The sequence below is a fragment of the Carassius gibelio genome, chromosome B23, assembly GCF_023724105.1.
Source record: "Carassius gibelio isolate Cgi1373 ecotype wild population from Czech Republic chromosome B23, carGib1.2-hapl.c, whole genome shotgun sequence".
Classification (NCBI taxonomy): domain Eukaryota; kingdom Metazoa; phylum Chordata; class Actinopteri; order Cypriniformes; family Cyprinidae; genus Carassius; species Carassius gibelio.
Window position 1 is genome coordinate 28,416,060 of NC_068418.1, and position 13,370 is coordinate 28,429,429.

The following is a 13,370-nucleotide window of genomic DNA, read 5'->3' on the forward strand; positions in this document are numbered from 1 at the left end:
CTCCTTTGTGTTTTGACCTTACTGTTCTAATTATAGCCTCGCCATATGCTCAGTGATTGGTTTAAAACTTCCAGTGAACTAAATTAGTGCAGAATAACACACCACAAATATGTTTAAACTTTATTTAGTCTCTTTCTCTTTTTTTTCTTTTTATATGCTTCATCCAATTAACATCACGATAAAACAAACGGGAACACATACCATATTGGCTGGTGAAATGTACAGAACAGTTTCCATATTGCAGTCTAAAGGACAATAATGTGCACGCAATTAATAATAATAATTACATTATTATTTATGTTGCATAGATTTTTCTTTTCAAGGGGTCATTTTAGTACCTGCCTATAATGTACACAATAAGTGCTTTCCCTGAGACACAAAAACACAAAATAATGAACAAATTCATACATCCTTTTCATTTCAAATGTAATTGCATAGAGGCAAAGAGGAAAGATAAATATTGTAATTGTCCCTTTGCCTGTATAATAAATGACTATTAAAGTGCTTACATAAAAGTGTAATACAGACAAATGACAATAACAGTACAGAGAAAATTACACTACCATTTTAAAGTTTGGGGGCTTTCTTTCTTTCTCTCTTTCTTACACCTTTATTCATCAATGAAAATTTAGCTTTGCCATCACAGGAAAATGTAAATTTTAAAACAAAATAGAAAACACTTAATGTTGTAATATTTCATAAAATTTCTGCTTTTACTGTATTGAATACATGCAGCCTTGGTGAACACGAGACTTTCAAAAACATTAAAAATGATAAACCATACTGAAAACAAACTTCTGAACGATAGTGTAGCTTAAAAAGTCTTTTGTAAAATGATCCATTACAATGAATAATGTGGCCTTAGCAAACACATTAAGTATCGTGGGCTTAAAGAAGAAGACCTGAAACAGTGTAAATACAGGCCTTCTGGTTGTTGGAGAGGTATTAATCGTATTGAGGTTATGTAAATGAATCAGATGTCTTTAGACTGCCTTGACCCTGCTATCCATTCATTTAAAAAGACTGTGAAAGCAAGATCCATTTCCCTTTAACTCAGAAATTAAAGGTCTGGAATGATAGCAGACAAATCTGAGAGTATCACGGCAAAATGTTTTGAGCTTATTTATTTTGTAGCTTTTTTCTTGGCTCTTTTATCCATTTTCTCTTGTTCTGCTTTTTCCTTTTTCTTCTCTTTTTTCTTCTCCTCTTTAGCCTCCTTATACTTCCATATCGGTGGCTCTAGGTAACCTTTGGTTAGCTTTTTCTTTTTCTCCTTCTTGGGCGTTGGCTCTCCAGACTTAGTTACTTTGATTTGGGGAACGCAGCCAGTGGGGAACACAGTATTGTGACGGGCCATACTGCGCGGGACAAGCTTGCGGACTACATTGGAGGCCAGGGAGAGTACGCTGCCTCTCTGCTCTGAGTCGGAGCAGCATGAGCCCAGCGATACAGAAGTGGCAGAGGTAGATGTGACAGAGATGGAGCCATTGCTGTGCCGCATCCCATGTTCCTCAAGCTTTTTCCCAGGGTGCATCTGCATCAGTTCAGGCACAGCCAGACGCCTCTTTCCAATCTCCGGCGGGCTCAATGGACAAAGAGGACGGCATCCGGTTACCACCAAGGGACTGTGGATGCTTGTGGTTATGCGCACCATATGGTCCATGATGCCATTGTCCTGAGGGTCATGTGGGAAACTAAATGTGAATGTGGATTTCAGTCGATGGGCAATTTTCTGTCCTGTGCTTTTTGTGGCTGTGGCCTTGGCCACTAGCTCCTTCAGTTCTGGCCACTCTGCTACATATTTTTCACAGAATTGTTCAGCCTGAGGTCTGCTGTCCAGCCGTCTAAGTCTGTTTAATGTCTCAAAACGACCTGTCTTCAGAGCCCATTCTCGTATATCCTTCTCCCTTGTGGCATCCACAACATTTACATTGGCTCCTAGCAAAGCAGAGACATAAGAAGACTATATTACATTTCTTCCTCATAGCTTACATACTAAAAATCCATTCTGTTAGCCAGATATCCAAATGCATATTTTTGTAAAAATAGAAAAAAAAAGTATGCTTTTTATAGCACATTCTTTACTTAAGAACAAAACTATATTTATGACGTATCTATTTATCTGCCGGTTTGCTGTAAATTTGAAAGAGATTGCATTATATTTCAAAAAAGGTCTGAAAATGAAAAGAATCATGGTAATTTTGTTTTTTAAAAGGTTAATGACTGTTTTAACAATTGAAGTTAGTATAAAGTTGAGCTGAGTTGAATTTGTGGATATAGTTACTTAGGCTGAGCGTGATTTGAAAAAGTACAACATGTTCCTGGATCAACATCAACACCCTCATTCCAATCAACCAATCAGAACTGAGAGATAACTTTTCATGAAGTGTCAGTTTTAGGTTTACAATCAGGATTGGGTGCTTCTATACCCTTGTTTTTAATCAGCCATAATTGCCCTCTAATTTTAGGGATAAATTATGGGTAAGGTTAGGTTAGGGGTAGGGATTGGGATTGGGATTGGGTTTGTATTTTTGTACAGTAATGTTATCCAGGATCAACAAAAGATGAACATGTCTTAAATCAACATGACAAAATCATCTTAGGTTGGAAATGCTTAAAAGTGTGAACATTATTGGTTGTAAGATTAGAAAAACATAAGCATTAATTTTTACCCCGCTAAGTGGCGACTTTAGGTATAACATCAATGTCTATTCTTGAAGGATTTTACATTTCTACAAGCAGAGTAAAACACATTTACATGATTTTTGAGGACAAGACATTTTATTATCTTTCAAGTTGGGGTACTTAAATTATGTTATTTAATTAAATGATTAAATGGGGTACACCATAAAATGATATAGTAATTAAGAACTAATTAATATAATCAAAATTAATTGTATATACTTGACATTTATAATATTTTGTTATTGTTGTTATAAGCCTATTATTATTATTATCTTGCTCAATTTTTATTACGTAACCAGTATTCACTTGTCCTGTGTCATGACAAATGTAATACAATTCAAGACCACTGCAAGTGCAAGTGATAACATTATTATTGTAAAGAATGTTCAATTTATTGTATTTAGATAAGTGAAAAACCTACTGACATCTTGACTACCTGCCTAGTGAAGTAAATTGTCAGGTCTAAATAATCACTTGTAAGTGCACTCATGGCTAATCCATTACCTTGCCGTGAGGGCTAAACGATTATCAGGGATCAGGAAAGAAAATGTCCTCAGGTTCATCTTTTAAACCTGCTCGCACTTGTCGTGTCACCACATCACTGTGCTACAGTTCTTCACACAGTTCTTCTCTTTACATACCTTACTATATATATATATAGTATATATATGTATACTGCAAAACAGTAGCATTTTCAATAGTTCAATATTTTGAGGAAGACAGGAACATCACCCCATGGTTTTCAATATTATGCACCAATTAACTTCATCCAGATTGCTATCCAGATTGCTTAAGGGAATCTGGTAGGATCTCATCTCTCTGACATGGTCAGTCTGTAAACTAATTATTACAGTCCTAAAATAACGTACCAGCCATGAGCAGAGAAGCCACACAGTCATCACTGCCCTGCATGACTGCCTTGAGGAGTGCGGTGAAGCCTCGGTTGTCCCGGAGCTCCATGTCCACACTGCTGAAGTAATTTAGGATGTAGGTGAGGATGATTACGAAACCTGGAGTATTTATAGAGAGAATCGGGAATTAGGTCCTTTGTATATGTATATATTTTTTGTTTGTTTTAATAAAGAGCCTACCAGCCTGTGCAGCAATCATGAGTGCAGTGTTGCCATCATTATCCTGATGATTGATATCCAGAAATGGGCACTGATCGAGTCCGTACACCAGATCCAGAAAGCCTTTTGAGACTGCCACCATCAGACCGTTCTATCAGAGATCAAGAAAAGGATTTGTCAGCATAGAAAATGATGTAAACCATCTCTTCTGCCAAGTTTCTGTCATATGGATGATGCTTTATGGGTAATAAGGTTATCTGAATCCCTACCCTGCCATTTATGTCTAGTTCCATGACTTCTTCTCTTGTAACACCTCTCTCCAGAACTCGGCGGAGGGCTGCCGCATTGTTCTTGGCACAGGCTTGGTACAAGGTGTTGGCAGAGCCTCCACTGGCATCTTCCCGTTCATAGTCCGGGAGCACAGAGTCATCTGACAGCACACTCCCAGAATCTGAATCATTCTCAGAATCTGACAATTCAGAGGCATCCTCATCTGGACCGGAGCCCAGATTTGGATCCTCTTGCACCGTGACTTTAACCTCAGCCATCTGGCCAGCACGAGCCAGGACTCACACGCTCAGCAGGCACTTTATCATCATCTGCGTCCTCGCCGATCCCTCTCTGGAATCTGCAAAGATAAAGATAAATGTAAAGCTGAAACCACGCTTTGATGTACTGGATGCAAAATGTACTGGAATACAAATGAGCTAATTTTTTTCTTTTATGACAAAGACTTATTTTACATAGTGCTGTAGTTGGAAATAACAAAAAAAAAAGAAAGCCTGATCTAAAAAAATAATTAATTGTTTTTTTATTATTATGTTTTATTAATTAGCAAAAATCACTGGCAGAATAATGTATTTTTAATGTACAACATCAGAATAACTTAAATGTTACATTTAAAAACATGAGAATCCACAAATTTAACCATTTTCAGTGAGTAATTATCTTAAACGGGGATAATTAAAAAACAGCTTGCCAATCTTATATAATAAATTAATTATAATTAAAAGTAAATTATTATAAATTAAAATGATAAAAACCCAGAAGTGGCAACATGTGATCACACTCACTCAATGATCTCCGTAATAACTTTAAACAATACACAAACAGTATTGTTTTTAATGTTCAGTTATTTTATACTGGGAAACAAAGCGAAAATACTGATGAAGGAATTTATTTATTTACTTATTAACTTACTTTTTCTTTTTTTTTTCAAGAAACAATGTCCCCCCTTTTGGTAGCTTTATTTTTCACGTTCATAGTGCTATTTTTGTAGCCATTTGCGGCTTTTTAGTATTTAACTATATAATTACATTAAATATAATTCATTAAAATATCCTTTTATTTAATTTGTGATCACTTTGCTTGAATAGGTGGCACAGTGGCACATCTCAGACAGAGAATGGTTCAGGGCTGAACAGGATGAAGAGTCTCACCTGAGGTGAACGTTGTTGTGATTGAAAGATGGTAATCTGCACAACTTTACTCAGCCATGCTGTAACAGGCTCAATATATGTGAACAGCTTCACTATAGCTATATCTGGGATAAAACTATTTATAGGTAGATGATAACAGGAGAGCAGTTACTATTATTTATTTGACTGAAGTCGGAACTTAGGAAGCACAAAGTTTAAGTAACAAACATGATGAATGTGAATGAGAAGAAACCTATGAACTTTTGTACAGGCTTTCTGAAAATATTCAAAGGTTGAAAACAAGGTCAGTAAGTGTATGCCAAACTAAACATACTGCAAAATGGGCAATCATTTCACAAGTCAAGCATAACACATTGATATTCTGACTTTAATTTCTGGTTTTAATGAGAAGAATATGCTGAACTGAACACTTGGTGCAATTCTGTAAATGGTTTGGAAAGAGCAGATTGTGCTAATGGCTCAGGAGAACAGATTCAGTTAGTCAAATTTTAACCTCATGAGTAATGTGTCTTCTTATGTGTCAGCCAAGGCCTGACTCTTGACTAATCAAATTCATCATAGTTAAGAACATTTTCACTTCCCACTTTTAAATACCTAGGAGCAAGTAATTGTGAAAGGCACTTAAAGGGATAGTTCGTCCAAAAATAAACACTTGCTGTATTTATTCACCCCTGGGCCATCCAAGATGTTGATGAGTTTGTATTTTCATTGGAAAAGTTCTGCAGAAATGTAGCATTACATCATTTGCGCATCAACTGAGCCTCTGCAGTGAATGGGTGCCATCAGGAAAAGATTTTAAAAATCTGATAAAAACATCACAATAATACACAAGTTGCCTAATTTACATGACTCCAGTCCATCAGTTAATGCATGCTTGTAAAAGGCGTTTTAACTTTAAACTGTCACTTCTGGCCAAAATATCCATGAGCTACAATAACACTATTGGTGTGAGTCCATAATACATTAAAACACTTCCATCCACTGTTGTTCTCTCACACCAAAATCCACATTAAATATTTGTTTTCGCTTGTAAATAGCACTTGATCTCTGCCTGTTTGTCTTCCGATTTAGATACAGATTTTTTAGTGGAGAAAGGAATATTATTGATTGAGGACTTGCCAGAAGAAATGGTTTGAAGATAAAAGGTCTTAATGATGGGTTTGTTTATCACAATTTATTGTGATGTTTTTGTCAGGTATTTTTGTCAGGTACTGTAACTCTCATTCTGACGGCACCCATTCACTACAGAGGATCCAATGGTAAGCAAGTGATGTAAATGCAACATTCCTTCAAAATTATTCTGATGATTAACAAACTCATCTATATCTCAGCCATCCTGAGAGTAAATTTTTAGAAAATTTTCATTTTCGGATTAACTATTCCTTTATGCTTAGGTTACTCATGTAAGTCTTTAATGAAAGCTACTAAATGGATATATTTTTTTTTACAGAAAGTGCATCCACATGCATCAATGTTAATACAATTTGATGGAAAATTTTGCAAGTGAATGAAAAGAACCATTGTTTTAACCTTTTTTTTTTTTTTAAGAACATTGCTCTCACAGTGCTTTCCCAGCTATATTTAGCCTCTGTTTCTGTTAGCACAGCGGCCAGTGAAGTCTGACATAAAGGCGTGTGTGTGTGTGTGTGAGAGAGAGAGAGAGAGAGAGAGAGACAGAAGGGAGTAGCGAGGATGGGAAAACATTCCCCGTTAGTGCCACATAAACAGTCTGATCAAGAGATTTATGCACATATATGTTTGTTTAAGAGAAAGTTTGTTTTTAGATGGTGGTCGTTTCACTTCTGTTAACTGTCCACTTTTAACCAAGTTTTAAGTTTCAGTGGTTCTGTGGTGTGACAGTGTTTTTTATTCCAAGAAGTTTCACTAGTGATACAATTTATATAGTGCCATAACAAACGCATGCACAGTATTTATAATAAAATATAACTGCTGTGTGTATTATTACAGCACGTCACACCATAGGACATTTAAAGGTATTTTGACACATAGTTTCCAACAGTTTGGCTCCCATATGCAGCATCTGCACATAATGTTTTAACTTATTTTATGCTTATTAAGCAGTATATTATCTGAAGACATCCCACAGCAGGACTGAATAAATGAACTTTGGGAAGTAGATCCACATAAACATTACAAAACCTCTCTCTCCTAATTTACAAGTAAAAAAAAATCTTATTTACTTCCTGTTACGCCCCATGCAAACTTTTTAGGGATCCCCAAGAGACTGCCCAATAAAAAACTGATTTTGGGATTGACTCCAGCTTAATATAGTTTTGTATTACACAATGAGGATACTTAAATTTTCATGCAATTTCTACATTTTACTTAAATAAATATATAAGTTTTCCTGTGGCTTAGTGGTAGCAGTGCAAAAGGTCATAGGTTCAATTCCCAGGGAACACACATACTGGTAAAAAAATGGTATAGCCTGAATACACTGTAAGTCACTTTGGATAAAAGCGTCTGCTAAATGCATACATGTAATTACACAAAACTGCTAAAACTGTTTATTTTAATTTTTTTAGACAAAATCTGCTGTTTTTATAAAAACCTGTCAATGTTTCTTCTTTGTTGTAACAGTTTACGTGCCCTTTCAGCAACTGATACTTCTATATGAAATATAAAATCTATATGCACCAAATCAATAAACACATCCATTGTATCTCACCATTAAAAGTGCTCAGAATATGTTTTAGCATTGTCCACGGCTCCTGCTGTGTCTGTTTAGTCCTCCCAGTATGGATTCTTACTATGGACTGCCTGATCCCGCTGGACAGAGCCGTGTCCCTGCTTGTCCCCTCCTCCCAAGCCCTTCGATCAGGCACTTAGGCCTCCCATCACTGAAGAATCTTTCCAAATCTTGACACAGGTGCTCTGTTAAGACAGGCATGGCCACTCATCCTGATTACAGGAGATTTATGGATTAACATTCAGAAATGGCAGCTGCCAGGAGTCTGTGGTTTTAGGTTGTAAAGACTGCTTCATTTCTCCAGTCTGAGCGGGCATTTTTCTCTTTGACTGACTAAAAAAAGATACTTTTTTATTGAGAGCAACAAGCTATTTTACAATAACCTGTGAAATGTATTGCTGATGTATGCCATTCAATACAAGCACTAAATTTTTTTACACTTATAATCCATAAAACAGAACACCTCACAGAGTATGTGTATTCTGGGAAGAGTATTATGAACTTTGCTGCAGTTATTATAATCATCCTGCCGCTAATTGATTTTCTAGTGATTATTGTATTGTTCCTTTCCCATTTCTGCCAGACATGCCTTCAAACCGCCTGTCTCATATGTGCCCTGAAATAGCTATGGATCAGAATATGGTAGAGTTTAGCCAATTAAAAAAGCTTAAGTATATCAGAGAAACCCAGATAACCTTGTGTCACACATCTTACAGCCAGACGTTGCTCATCTTGCAGCAGTCACGTGAAAAATCATAGAGTCTGAAACTGAAATTAGTTCTTTTTCCAATATCATAGTCATTTCTTGGCCAACTGGCCAATTTTAGGGCTTATGAATGTGTAACTAATTAGATTTTAAAAAATCGAATGATTTTCAATGTATTGAGCAACTTCTAATTTAGTCAAAACAATGTGTCTCATTCACTTACGCATACCCACATATGCACATTGTGTGTGAAATCTAAGTACAAATGCTTTTGCACTGAAATTTTAAGAGGTTTGTACTGTTAGGTTAGAGGAGGAATCGTTGGGGTTTAAAAGGAGTCTTAAAAGAGAATCAGCTTTCAGAAATATTATCGATTTGACTGCACTGACAATACTGGATAAGAACAAATTTGACACTACTATGTCCTCTCCTTGGATCACAACCTTAGCGTGGTGGAGGGGTTTAAGCTCCCTGGGAGCTGTTTTGTCGGGAGCTAAATCTCCTGGTACGGTCACCCTAGGCAAACTGGTCCCAGATGAGAGATCAGACAAAGAGTGGTCCTATTTAACTATTATATGGTTAGGAGAAGGAAAACTCTGATTTCAAACCCCAGCTGCTTTGCAGCAACCTGATAATGGGGAATCTCGCTAAGGTGGTCTGCTGCTTTTTCAGCAACATTCTGGCAACTCCAGTGACATTTTTTGCTTTGAAACTGTACCCACTTCTGCTGCTCCTTTGGAGGGGGGACCTGCTGCATGGGCAACAGTTTGTTTCTCTTTTTATATATTCCCCTGCCCTGGCTTGCACCCTGGAGAGGTCACTCCAGCTTCGCCTCATGGCATCAAAAAAGCAGCAGTTTACCAGTTATAAGCTACAGTTCAGTTTGCATAGAGCATAGCACCAGGGGTTGCTTCTGACAGTGGGAGAGATCCTCGACTCTCATTGGACAGCTACAACCTGCCTAGGCTGGGCATCCCCTAGCCAAATATGTGTTGTCCCGTCATACTGCCTTCCCCAATGGGTGCTTGGGGATTAGGAAAACTTCTACAAGCAGATTGTAAGATCTGCACCAGGCAAAAAAGTAACAAGATCAAACATCAGACAAAAGAGGAGGTTGGAATATATGTACAATGGAATAGAATAGAATTATTAGAAGTTATCCAAAATATCAGTGATGTGAGAAAGAAAGCCGTCAATAACACCGATCTCCTGAGACTGCTGGTTGACATAGCTGTATTGCAAGAAACACGCTTAGATGAAATGGGTTTTCTCAGGGAAAAATAAAAGACGAAGGCTCAATACAAAGTGTCATGGAGACATCCTTGCTCAAAGCACTGGCACCAGCTGGATATGGGCATTGTCAAATGAACACGCCTTAAGATTGTGCTCCTCACCTGCACTTACAACAGTGCAGACTGCGACACAGACCACTCTTTAGTGTGTTGCAAGATCAGGCTACAACCTAATAAACTGCATCGTACCAGATAAGCTGGGAAGCCTTGCACCTACACCTTCATGATGCATTACACAGAGAAAGTTGAAGATTTTGCCAAATCTTTTTAAGATGCTCGGTCTGCAGACAACACAACTCTGCTTCTGAGAAATGAGACCACCTCTGTGAGTCTATTCAGAAAACAGTCTTTGCAGTCTTTGGGAAGAAGACCTCAAAGAACAGTGACTGGTTTGAAGCCAAGTCCAGTGAGATAACCCTCGCAGTACCTCGAGATATGAGAGATGCAATGATTGTCACCCTCTTTAAGAATAAGAGTGACAGAAGTGATTGCAACAACTACAGGGGCATCTCTCTCCTTAAAATCGCAGGCAAGCTTTACGCCCACATCTTGCTAGAATGTCTCCAAAAACTAGCGGGGCATGTCCTGCCTGAGTTCCAATGTGACTTTTGCTTCTACTATGGACATGATCTTCTCTCTCCGGCAACTACAGGAACAAAGCGAAAGTGAAAGTGCCATACAGCCAAGTAAGGTGACCCATACTCGGAATTCATGCTCTGTGTTTAACCCATCCAAAGTGCACACACACAGCAGTTAACACACACACACACACACACACACACACCTGGAGCAGTGGGCAGCCATTTATGCTGCGGCACCCATGGAGCAGTTGGGGGTTCAGTGCCTTGATCAAGGACACCTAAGTCGTGTTATTGAAGGTGGAGAGAGCGCTGTACAGTCACTTCTCCCACCTAAAATTCCTACTGGCCCGAGACTTGAACTCACAACCCTTGAATTGCAAGTCCAACACTCTTACCGTTAGGACATGACGATGCAGAGAGCACCAAATGCCCCTTTACATCATCTTCATTGATCTTACCAAGGCATTTGACGTGGTCAGCAGGAATTGGCTGTTTAACATACCTCAGAAAATTGGAAAGCCTGATCAGATCATTTCACGATGACATAAAGGCAAGCTTCCAGTATCAAGACAGTATTTCAGAATCTTTCGATGTCAAAAGCAGTGTGAAGCAAGGGTTGGGATCTATTTTTCCATGAACAATGAACTAAATTGAACTAAACTGAACAATGACAGTTTCTCTTGCCTTTGAAGTTATTGAGGAAGTTTTGAAACATTGCCACAGTAACTAAATGGAATTGAATCAACACTGAACTTGCTTTATCCAAATAAGATTAATATTGATTATTTAGAGCTGCTTTATGGCTGAATATAATTTATTTTGTAAATGACGAACTTTAAGATCAATGCCATCGAACTGAATCAAATCCACATTGACCTAACCTGACCTGAATAATGACATTATTCTCTTTTCTAGAGCTGACATTTATAATTGTTGACGTTTTAGATCACTGCTATTTTCTTTTATGCTGCTCCAAAATTATCTGTATTTAATAACCAAAAAATACCTTTTGTAAAATGTATTCTAAATTTATAATGTATTTAAAATCAGCTGAAACACTCATATACAAAACTCATATAAGTTCTCATATGATGGAAGTCTGAGAACTTTTTCTGCCCACATAAATACACAAAGTGTATGAAATGATTACTAAAGCCCAATGTGCTTTGAAATGTCATCATACCGAGAAAGCAGAAACTCTTAAAGTAGGGCCTTTATACATGACATCATAGTATTGTGAAAAAACACAAGAACAAACCGATAAAGTACAAGGATTTAATTTAGGTTTATCCAGCAAATTGAGCTGACACATTTTCTGGTTAGCCACAAAATACATTTTGGCCCACGTCATAAGGGCCTTGGAATGTAAAATCTGAACAAAACCAACTTTAGTGACTGGAATGGTGTATTTCAAATGGATTTATTTTTTTCCATTTTTTTTTACTAAATTCACAGTTTTCTCTATTTATAGTAGCCTAGTTACAACTGGAACTCATTTCAGATCTCTATGTCAGAAGCAAGTCCATTCATAGTTCTCCATTCAAGACCACAATGACACCAAAATACCAAAAACAGAAATCAGTGCGAGTCATCCTGTCATCCTCATTTCTTTGCATGTGCAAAATATCACTTTAAAAAATATAGTTAGCATTAATGGTTGACTTTAAATTTATATAACCCTGACTTCATGAGTATGATAATAAGCCTATATAAACCAGTGTAAAGTATTTGCTCAGTGGAAAGCAAAACCAGCCAAACCTTCAGGATTTTTAGAGCTGGTTCACGTCGGGTTGGCTGGATGAGTTGGATTCAGAGAGCACGCGGAGAGGTGATGTGCGGCCACAGTTATTTTCGCAGACTGTTGACCTGAAGCAGAAGAGTTATTGCAGTGCAAAGACTCAGGAAATGAGGCAGAGAAAGAGGAAGCTCTGTTGGCCTTAGAGATCATTCAAGTGGGGCGACTCTCTCCACTAGAGGAGAGAGATTTAATAGAAAATAAATCTGATATGTGTTGGTTAAAATGTGTTTGGTAATAAAAATCCCACGCAAATTACATATATCGCAGTGTTTACTCCTTTACAAGTGCGCTTTTGAGTGCTTATTCCTCATTGTGCCAGCAGAGGGCAGCAAACTGCACCATTACTGCATTTGTTACTAGATAGGGTGTTGTTTATGTAATGTTCTCAGGGTACTCGGTGTACCATCACAGAATCGATCTCAGCACAAATGAGTGCTTAGTTTTGACATGGTTAATTTAAGTGCACTTTCGTTTATAGTTTTTATGAAAATGAAGTTCCCAAGTCATCATATATTCATGTAGAGAGCTGTAATTAATGAGGAACGCGTGACCTGTGTTTGGTTGTTTGTGAAGGGCAAGAAATCTGTTTTTTCAATGTCAGTCACGGTAGAAACTGTGTTTACACACACACAAACACACACACACACACGCACGCACGCACGCACGCATAGTACAGTACCCTATGGTAATTCTAATTATATGCAATTATAGCATAATTATATAAAGCACACTGTCGTTATGTTCAAAGTACTGAATGTCCTTCTAATGATATGTTGTAGTAAACTTTTTTTTTCAGAGAGACCAGCACTAGCTAGTCAGATTTAGCCATTTTAGCTCTCCTTATTAACACCATATGATGCATTTGTGTGTGCGTGCATGTATGAGGTGAGTGTTTGCAGGATGACGGGCTACTGAGCACTAAGTTTAGTCACAAAAGCAGGCTAAAGACAGCCATGTGCAGAGTTATTATTAGAGTCTTGGCAGTGTTTCCACAGCCCGTCTTTACACTATTTGGATCCCACTCTGAGAGGCTCAGGCGGGTCACGTTCCCCTTTCCACCGTCCTGCTCTTTTTTTCACAGATCTCAGT

The 13,370-nt window shown here is 37.7% G+C and overlaps 1 protein-coding gene across 1 annotated transcript; it reads right to left on the minus strand.

Annotated features, from left to right (window-relative positions):
- Positions 1–581: 581 nt before the first annotated feature.
- ankrd33aa (ankyrin repeat domain 33Aa) lies at positions 582–12,374 on the minus strand. Its single transcript, XM_052593256.1, has 5 exons — positions 12,242–12,374; positions 4,025–4,383; positions 3,777–3,906; positions 3,555–3,695; positions 582–1,938 (listed from the first exon to the last, which is right to left on the minus strand). Exons 2-5 carry the CDS (start codon positions 4,301–4,303, stop codon positions 1,124–1,126), a joined length of 1,365 nt encoding a protein of 454 aa, XP_052449216.1. The 5' UTR covers positions 4,304–4,383; positions 12,242–12,374; the 3' UTR covers positions 582–1,123.
- Positions 12,375–13,370: the final 996 nt, after the last annotated feature.